At 49.1% G+C, this 9,270-nt stretch overlaps 1 protein-coding gene across 1 annotated transcript; it reads right to left on the reverse strand.

The window, feature by feature from the left end:
- Positions 1-377: 377 nt before the first annotated feature.
- On the reverse strand, positions 378-9,167 carry CEP41 (centrosomal protein 41). Its single transcript, XM_072340457.1, has 11 exons — positions 9,066-9,167; positions 8,086-8,149; positions 7,226-7,273; positions 5,157-5,218; positions 4,805-4,874; positions 4,211-4,349; positions 3,910-4,061; positions 3,569-3,636; positions 2,618-2,732; positions 2,159-2,374; positions 378-1,810 (listed from the first exon to the last, which is right to left on the reverse strand). The coding sequence occupies exons 1-11, from the start codon at positions 9,096-9,098 to the stop codon at positions 1,686-1,688; spliced, it is 1,092 nt and encodes a 363-aa protein (XP_072196558.1). The 5' UTR covers positions 9,099-9,167; the 3' UTR covers positions 378-1,685.
- Positions 9,168-9,270: the final 103 nt, after the last annotated feature.

Genomic DNA, 9,270 nt, shown 5'->3' on the forward strand with positions numbered 1-9,270 from the left:
GAGAGTGCATTTGTTGCCCTGTGTTAGGAGGATCTTAAACAGCACAAACTGTTTTGTCCTCCCCATTTTGAAAGGTTTTCACACAGACCGAAGCAGTTGGGTTTTCAGCTCCTACTCCAACCACTGGACAGCAAAAATCAGGGCTTGATTTAAGGCAGCACACGCAGCCCTGGCTCTCATCATTTTCAGCTGGATGCATCTGTAAGACCATCACCTCATTGTGCTCAATAGGGTGAAATAACTCCTCTATTCCCATATTGCTGGGACCAAGAGGAATATAAATATTGTCTTGGTGCTCAGCTTCAGCTATATTGCCCCAGAAATGGTACCAACCAACCAAACTAGGCAAGCCATCATCTGAAGCGAGCTGGAAGGTGGCAGTTGGCTCAATACTTTTATTTCACATAGAAGTGAAGGTACCATAAAGAACAGAAAGAGGCAGGCAGCTGAGGACACAGAGATTGAAATACACGTGGGTTTGAGCCCCATCATACCCCCAATGCTCAAAGCTAAACGTGGCATTGCCATGACACCTCCAAGGTGGAGATCCTGCTTGTAAGGCAGTGAGATTTGTTCATCTTCCTGCAGATGGATAGAAATAAGACACAGCCCTTCAGAACATACATACATGCTCCCTCTGGAGATGCAGGACACGAGGTGATCAGAATGAACCTTCCAGTTCCTGGCTGCAGAAATATCACTTCAGTGAGCCTTTCTGAGGTAAGACTCAAAGCAAAGTTCCTTGGTCCTCTTCTTATATGTGATATTACAATGAGTGATTCCAAAGGCACAGAAGCTGCTCGTTATACCTATTCCTTTCTTTCATGGGGATAAAAAGTAGGTGAAGCTGTTTGTGATGTTCCACCCCGTGCAGCTGCTTTGCCACTGATGGGTTTCAGGCTATCTCAGGTACCCCCAGCCATGAAAGCTTTCATGAAATCCCCACATCCTCTTCAGTTACCAGATTCATTTTTAGGGTTATTTTCGCGACTCTGATGAAAGAGGAGATTTCCCCCCCTTCAGCAACCCTAGTCTTAAAGAAACGACTCCAAAGCACACGGGGAAGGGTATACGTAGGAATAAACCTCTGATTCACCTTCAGAAATACAGAACCGCTCCATAAAAACATCCATAATGAAAGACAACTTTCCACGCTACTGCGCCGCGCTGGCCGTTATTTCCCAAAAACATCTTTATTACAAACACTTCTGTTCGTTAACATAAATTAAAATAAGAGAGGTAGGGAATCCTCTCTCCACCAGTTTTGGCAATAAGCTGAATGTCCATCCCTGCCACAAAACGCCACGCTTCCTGCTCACCATTTTCTGACCCATTTCCTTTCACCGTTAGCGCAGCCCGCAGCTCTGAGCCCAGCACAGAGAAACGTTTGCTACACACACAATTGTAGGTCTTCCATACCCATTTCTACTTGGTCACAGGCTTCACTACTGGTTTTCCCACCCTCCCCTACACAAAACCTGTCCTGAAGGTCACTTTCCCAACGTGACGCTGCTCCTACAAGGCATCACATCAACCCTTCCGTCTCCCCAGCCTTACCCAATGCTGCCATTTATACATCAGCACCGTTTTCCTCTGCGTATTCCTAAAATGACAAACAGGGCTGCACTGCTCAGGGTTCCCAGAACCTGGACGCTCATTTATTCAGTGGAAGGAGACACAGCTGCTTATTTCCATGGCCTGTTTTGGATGCTGCTCCTGCTGAGCATGCGTGATCCTGACATGCTGGGGAGGCTGGGGCTGCTCCGTGCTGTTGTTGCTTTAGAATCACGTCCTGAAGAGCCACGGCGACCTGAAGGAAAAGGATTGGAAAAAACAAGTGGGATGGAGAATAATGACATACCAAAATGGTTTTGCTGCCCCTTGTTACTATCCTAGCTCGTATCTTATAGACCCTCCAGTAATTCCATCGGGGGGTTTTGGGCAGTTTCAATCAGACTTAAGAAGCACAGCTTAAGAACTTACAAAACCAGTTCACTACCAAGAAAACCTAAAGGCATTCAAACACAGCCCACACAAGACTTCAGTTCTTTGGGAACAGCACAGTTGGAAAATAAACCTCTCCCCATTCCTAACCATCTCACTACAAGAATACAGCAAAGCAGGGGAAGGCTGCGTGGCATCTGGCTTGGATTCTTACTGGCAGTGTCCGAAGGGAGACGCTCCTCCTCGAGGTAGTACTTGATCTTCTGCAGATCTTCTGCAGAGTACCTCCATTTGCTCTCAGCACGGGTGGGTGGCACTTTGGGAACAGCCTTTTTTCGGGCAGACCCTGTTGGAGCTGCCACCTGGCAGGAGATGGGGAGTGAACCGGTGATGAGTCCTTCTGGGACCTTCTGTGCAAGCACCTTCAGCCCTGGAGATGTACAGACCACATGTTGTTAATGAGAGCCATCCAAAGTGGGAGCGGTGATTTCACCATCACGAGATGGATCCGACCATCTCTTTTCCACCTCCAGCTCACACAAAACCCACTGAGCCCACTTGGGTCCTACTGAGCCCACTTGGGTCCTACTGAGCCCACCTGGGTCCTACTGAGCCCACCTGGGTCCTACTGAGCCCACTCCCCCCGTTGTCCTACCCTTCCTTCCCCACTGACCTCCAGACAACATGAACAAGTTCTCAAAGCCCCTCTCACACATGGTGGTGGCAGCCTGGCTGGCGAGCCGCTCATCGTCGTCGTATAAGATTATAATCTTTCCATGGGCATTTTTCTGATGGGTGGAAGAGCTAAGGGTGTATCTGTCCATGTGTGGTGACTTAAAACCATAGAAACACCAAAGTTGGAAGAGACCTCCAAGATCATCCAGTCCTACTGTTGATCGAGACTTAAAACGTTTCAGAATGAGGTTGGAGATAGAGGTTGGGTGATTCCCAACACTATTGGCTAGGAATGCCTTCCTTTCAATGTTTAAATCTGATTTCTCAGCAGCTGAAGCTTGCCAGGCACTGGAAGGGCACAGCACGATCCCCACCGTGAGCATGTATTTCACCACTGATCTGAAGATTGGTTAGCAACAACCAGTTCGAATCAATTTGTTGACAACCAACCCTCTTTCCTGCAGCTCTCCCACAATAACAACTTGGGAAACGATCAGCCTAATCCCGGATCATAATCCTCTTTCTGTCCCCCTGAGAAAAGACAATCCTCATCAAGGTGCTGGGAGGAAGCCAAAGGATTTGATTTGAAACCCAGTGATGGAGCAACAGCGAGAGACAGCTGCCCAATGGATACGGCTATGGCTGCTGAAGGGCAAATCCAGCCCCAGGAAACACCAAATTCAGACAGCTCCCACCAAGACCATGAGGTTCCTGCTCTGAGGATCTAAAACCTAGCATCTGATGGCTGCAGCAGAGCCCCACCAGGTAATCAAAGACAGAAGAAAGGAGTTTCTCTCCCACCCTCCTTGGAATTCCAGGATTTTGGTGGCTAAACACCATCCTGGTCAGAGTAATTGGTTTTGGAATTGGTTTTGGAAGCCCTTGCCAACATGGCACCAGTTGGATTTTCCTCACTGCTGTTGATTCCAGCACTACGTATAAAGGATACATATTCCAGAATACTGTTTGTGTATGGATTCACGGCTCTAGACAGCATTGCAATAGGATAAGAATAAGCTGCAGAAGAGGGGGAGAAAAAAAAAAAGAGAAAAAAAAAGAAATCAGACTGCTGGTCAACACCAAGATCACATCTGCAACACAGCTGACACAGGGTTGTAAGAATAACAGATATGGAAAACAGACTGGAAACTCAGTGAGGGAGGGATTAATATCAGCCCCTCATCCCTTTCCAAGGAGGATGGATGAGTGCAGAGAGCACCCAAAGCAAAGCCCAGCAGAATAACACACAGCTCTTTATAAGCCACCAGGCTGGGATTCCAGGCTCCTCACCTCCAACTATGTGACACTGGTCATAAGCATCGCGGTCTCGTACATCTAAGAGCAGGAAGGGGCAGTCAGGATAAGGAGCATCCTTTGCCTGGGTGTCTTCCTTCTTACGAGTGTCCTTTTCTATATCCAATTCACCGACGCCGCTTATCAAACTGTAAGAGGAAAGCAGACGTTATGGTGTAAGTGCTCCCTCTGAACACTTCTCTACCTCTTAGTTTTCCCAATAGTTCATTTCTGTTTTAGCAGCTGCTAAGAAAACAATTATCTGCCATGAGAAAAAGTTGGTGTTGTTATCAGGTACCTCTGCAGCGTGGATCGATACGATTCTCCAGCTCCGGCGTTGTTTATGAACAGGACAGGACTGGGGGGTGTCCCATTGGGGCTCCCTTTGCCATTTGTCCCTGCTGTGAGCTCAGCATCTGAAGCAGCAGAATTGCCATCTGTGGAGAGAGCAGGGCAGGAAGATTAAAGAGCTGCAGGGAATGGACAAGCAGGTTTTGAGCCCAGGCTCTGTTTTATGAAAGGAAGGGAGTCTCAGCAACAGCCTCATCCTCATTCTCTTACAAGAACGACTTAGAACCCTGTGTCAAAAAGAGACACATGATTTCTGAGAGCTGAAGATCTCCTATTTAGGAATGTAACAGCTCATCTCATTCTTGATGTATGTAATACATTGAGTTAATGCTCTAAAACTTCACAGCTTGATGACTTTTCTTGAGAGAGAAATTTGAGAGAGCATTTCTGCTTAAGGAGTTACACATCCCAGAGCAGAATGGCTGCAGATGGGGTTATTTCCCCCCCAATTAAAGGGCTTGCTATGCCTATTAAGGCACAGTTTAATGTATGACAGTGATCTACAGCCCCATCTCTTTGTGCTCACAATAAACATCGTTACCTTCCAGCTTGTGGATCTCCTCATTCGTCACTTCTAAGGTTTCATCAGACAGAGAAGCAACCTGAACGACCTGCAAGGAACAAAAGCAAGCCACAAAGCCTTGACACACATACACAGCTATCAGTGAAACACAGCAAGGATCACCTCAAAGGAAAATAATCCTCAAGCCAACGTATCTTTAACTCAGCATACTTTCCACTGGGCTTAGGGGTCAAATACAGGTGTATATTCAAGAGAGACTTGCAGTGCCAGAGCCACTTATTAAACCTATTGTCTGAGGGCTACCTAACCGCAGGGAAAGCTTTGGGTAAAGCAAGGACAAATGAGCATGAGAGAGAAGATCCATACGTACCAGCTGGGCAAAAGTAGTCACTTTCAGCCTTTTAAACAGCTCGTCTTTTCTGTACCTGTAATCTTCAAAAACAAAACAGGAGAGGGTCAGCACGCCGCAAAGCGACCCTCAGCTCTTGCACACAGCAGGAGAAGGCATCGCCTCAGTTACTTGGCAGATCCTTGCAGAAGGAGGCTGAGATACACCCATGTTCTAAGCTTTATTGGAAACACTGAGCTCTAATGTTAGATATCTGTGTTCATTCGGACCGATTGAGACTCTCTGGTTTTTCTTGCGCTGACAATAAATCACAAGGACTGGAATGTAACACAAAGCAAGCAACCCAACACAAGGGGTTTAAGGCAGGAAACGGAACAGATTGCTGCAGATGCCAGCTCGAAGCAGCCATAATTGCTGCAGAGAGATGGGACTAATTAAATCTTAAGCCTGAAGACAAAGCTTAGAGGATGAGAAAACCCCATTGGAACAACTGGGGAGCAAGCAGAGCAGAGATGATGGAGCTCAGAGGTGATAGGGATGGAAGCCTGAGTGCTCTGAGTGCTTCCCCCTTGCTTATGAGGCTCTTACCCTTCACATCCCAGATTTCCATTTGGAAATAAGTGAAATCCTTTGCTTTTTCAGCATCTTCAATAACTGTTGGGGGATACACCTGGCTGGCCTCTCTCTAACTAAGAGGAGCTAATAATGCAACACAGAACCTTCATCCAATCCAGCTAAGCAGCTCTAAATCTCACCATCTGCTGAACCTCCCTTGATTCCCTGCCAGTCTCAGTTAAGGAAGCTTTACTCCAGAATAAGCTTTTATGGCCCAACTCTTCCCTTTAGCACCCAACTGAGCCTGACCTGGAACAAACACAGCTTGAACACCTCAAGAAGGACCTCAGCCATCACCAGAGAGTGCAGAAGAAGAGCTGCTCCTGCCCACAAAAGCAACGCCACGTACCTGGTTCTGCCCTGGGAGCTCCGTTTGGGTTTTCTGACATTGTGCTTCAGGCTGCAAACGCTCTGTTGGATACGGAAAGTTCCTCCAGTGCTGAAGCACGAGGAAGGGAAGAGACGTGGCGTCTCTCCTCAAGTCGCTGCTCCAAAGGATAATGATCATGCTCCTAGCTATCTTATTTTTGATTCCACTTCAGGCTCGGGGTATAAAGCCCCACTCTCTCACGTTACACAGAGACAGAGAACTCGCTGTGCTACGTATTCAAGAGTTGAACCCAAACGGTGTCATCTATCCATGAGAAATCAAGAGAGAGAAGTTTCTGAACCGCCTGGGAACACAAGGTGCCCATTCAGCATCAACACAATAGGAAAGTTCCTGCTGGAGCCCAGGACCAGAAACAAAAGAGACTTCTACCCGAGGAGAAACCAGATTCAAAGGAGAGATTGAAAACCAAACAACACCGACAACAACAAGATTCTCAGAGCTGATAACAAGAAGTGATGGCAAAGCCAGTGTTTGGCATTGAAATCTTAGTCTGTCAACACAGGGTTTTGGAAAAGAAGGACGTTTTCTCTCTTGGTTTTCCCAGGAGATCCATAGTGGGTTGCAAACAAACAGCAACAAAGGGCCATTCTGCACGAAGCCAAACAACAAACACGTTTACGTGCCACATTAGCGGCCTCCCTTACACACTGAGCTCCATCGTCTCACCGTGCTGCACTAAGAATGAAGGCTGGAAATCCTAATTAATCCTCGTTAATTGTGAGGATTTTTCTTCCACACCGGTAAATGCAGCTCAGGGGGTTTAATAGCTTCGCTGGCTCTGTGTGAAAACAGTGCTGACAATGGCTGGAAATAAAGCAGGAAAGGCTCCGTTTTATCAGCATGAATTTTAAACAAGCTCCTTTTCGGTGGGAGCACAAAGCAAAGGATGGGATCAGCTGTGCTTCCAACAGCCCAAAGCCTCAGCACTGTTAGATCACCAGTTAGAGCTCCCCAAAAAGCAGTGATGTGGCATGAAAAAGGGGAAGGTGCTCACCAGAGGAGCAAAGTAGGAAAACTAAGGTATTTCTTTACACTGCTGGCTTGTGTTTATGGAGCCCCCCCCCCCCCCCTTCCAGGTACTCACTTCGTTTGATTTCCTCCAACTTCTCAAGGTATTTTGTCAGACTGCTCCCTGTAACAACAGCAAATCGAAGAGCACGTTACAAACCAGCGCTTCTCATCACAGCTCTTCAGGCTTAAATAACTTGAAGAAGGAAGAGGTTGGTCATGATGAAGGTTTGCTGTACCTACAAGCAAGCGCTCTGTGGGTGAAAACCCCTGTATGGGATGCTGGAACTCAAAGGGGAATAGTCCCAACTAAAAGAGCTCAAACCTTTGGCGTGTGCTCACAGTGCTAAGGAAATCTCTCTATAGGATGTATCTAACTGCTTTATTTTATGGGAGGGCACCCAATGAAGCCACGGGAGACCCCAAATGGGTGAGTCTGGGGGGGGGGGGGCACCCAATATAGCCATAAAGGAACCTAAATGGGAGTTTGGGGGGAGGGGGGACACCCAATATAGCCACAGGGGACCCCAAATGGGTGAGTTTGGGGGGGGGGGAGCACCCAATGCAGCCATAAAGGAACTTAAATGGGTGAGTTTGGGGGTGGGGGGAGGCATGAGGAACCACCTACAGACCACATACACCACACCAACCCCCTCTGCTCGAAAGCAGAAGTAGTTCTGATGAGACTTAGTGCCTTCAGGAGGCCATTGCCTGCAATTCTGTACCCATGTCTGAACGTTCAACTCTTGTGCTCAAAGAGCTGAAATCAAAGCGTTGGTACCCAATAAGGCAACTTATGACAAGGATCCCAGTTACAATATGAGCTCTGATAGCGCTGCACAGGGTTGGGATAAAGCAGCTGAGGTGCTCAGCATTACTTCTATCCCCTCCTATCTCTGCTGGGCTGTTTTTCAGCCCCATAATGGTGTCACTCACCGGTATCCAGGCGGGTTTTGATGTGTTGGTACCGGGGGTTCTGAGGGATGCGTCTGGTTAAGTACTGTGGGATGAGATGGGGGGGGGGAGGAATTAATACACGTTTAAAGGGCAAACGATGGGGACATGGGGAGAGCACAGAGAGCATTGAACAGCCCTGCAGCACCCTCTGATTGCTGGCAGGGCAAGACTCACATATTACACTATATCAACATACCAGAAGGGCCCGTAAGCCTGATTCCAGCCCCCCCTTATCCCATAGCCATCCCATAGCCATCCCATAGCCACCCCATAGCCATAACCACCCCATAGCCATCCCATAGCCACCCCATAGCCATCGCCATCCCATAGCCATCCCATAGCCATAGCCACCCCATAGCCATAGCCATCCCATAGCCATAGCCACCCCATAGCCATAGCCACCCCATAGCCATAGCCACCCCATAGCCATAGCCACCCCATAGCCATAGCCACCCCATAGCCATAGCCACCCCATAGCCATAGCCACCCCATAGCCATAGCCACCCCATAGCCATAGCCACCCCATAGCCATAGCCACCGCCATCCCATAGCCATCCCATAGCCATCCCATAGCCACCCCATAGCCACCCCATAGCCACCCCATAGCCACCCCACAGCCATAGCCACCCCACAGCCATAGCCACCCCACAGCCATAGCCACCCCACAGCCATAGCCACCCCACAGCCACCCCATAGTCACCCCCAGGCCCCACACCGCACCTCCAGGCCCCACACCCCAATGGACTCCCCACACAACCCTCACCCCTCACAGCCACCTCAGCCCGTTCCCCTCAGGTTGGGGCCTTCACTTCAAGGCCTTCCCCATCTGGGACCCCAACTCCTCTATCTCCAGGCACCCCCCCCGCCTTCCTCCTTTACCCGTAGGCTGAAGGAATCCCATCCCATTCCATCCCATAATATCCCATCCCATCCCGTCCCATCCCGCCCCCCTCGCCCACCTCCGGGTCACCGACGCTCCTCCCGCTCGACATCGTCTCACAACGCTTCACACGCTGCTCCGCCGCCTCCCGCCGTCCGGCTCTTTCTGCCCCCACCCCCTTAGCAACTACGCAACAATCCCCTCCCCTATTGGCCGCCCGTTGTCCTATCAGGCAATCAGAGGCGGAGAAGCAGCGTACAGCGGCCTGACGGCGTTCCGCTGTT

This window comes from Excalfactoria chinensis, chromosome 1 (genome assembly GCF_039878825.1).
Source record: "Excalfactoria chinensis isolate bCotChi1 chromosome 1, bCotChi1.hap2, whole genome shotgun sequence".
NCBI lineage: Eukaryota > Metazoa > Chordata > Aves > Galliformes > Phasianidae > Excalfactoria > Excalfactoria chinensis.

Excerpts from the sequence above, each read along its gene's own strand:
- CEP41 (XM_072340457.1), bottom strand. The coding sequence starts at position 9,098 with ATGTCGAGCGGGAGGAGCGTCGGTGACCCGGAG. Across the intron at positions 4,875-5,156 it reads TGACTACTTTTGCCCAGCTG|GTCGTTCAGGTTGCTTCTCT; the intron begins GTACGTATGGAT and ends TGTTCCTTGCAG. Across the intron at positions 1,811-2,158 it reads TCTCCCTTCGGACACTGCCA|GTCGCCGTGGCTCTTCAGGA; the intron begins GTAAGAATCCAA and ends CTTTTCCTTCAG.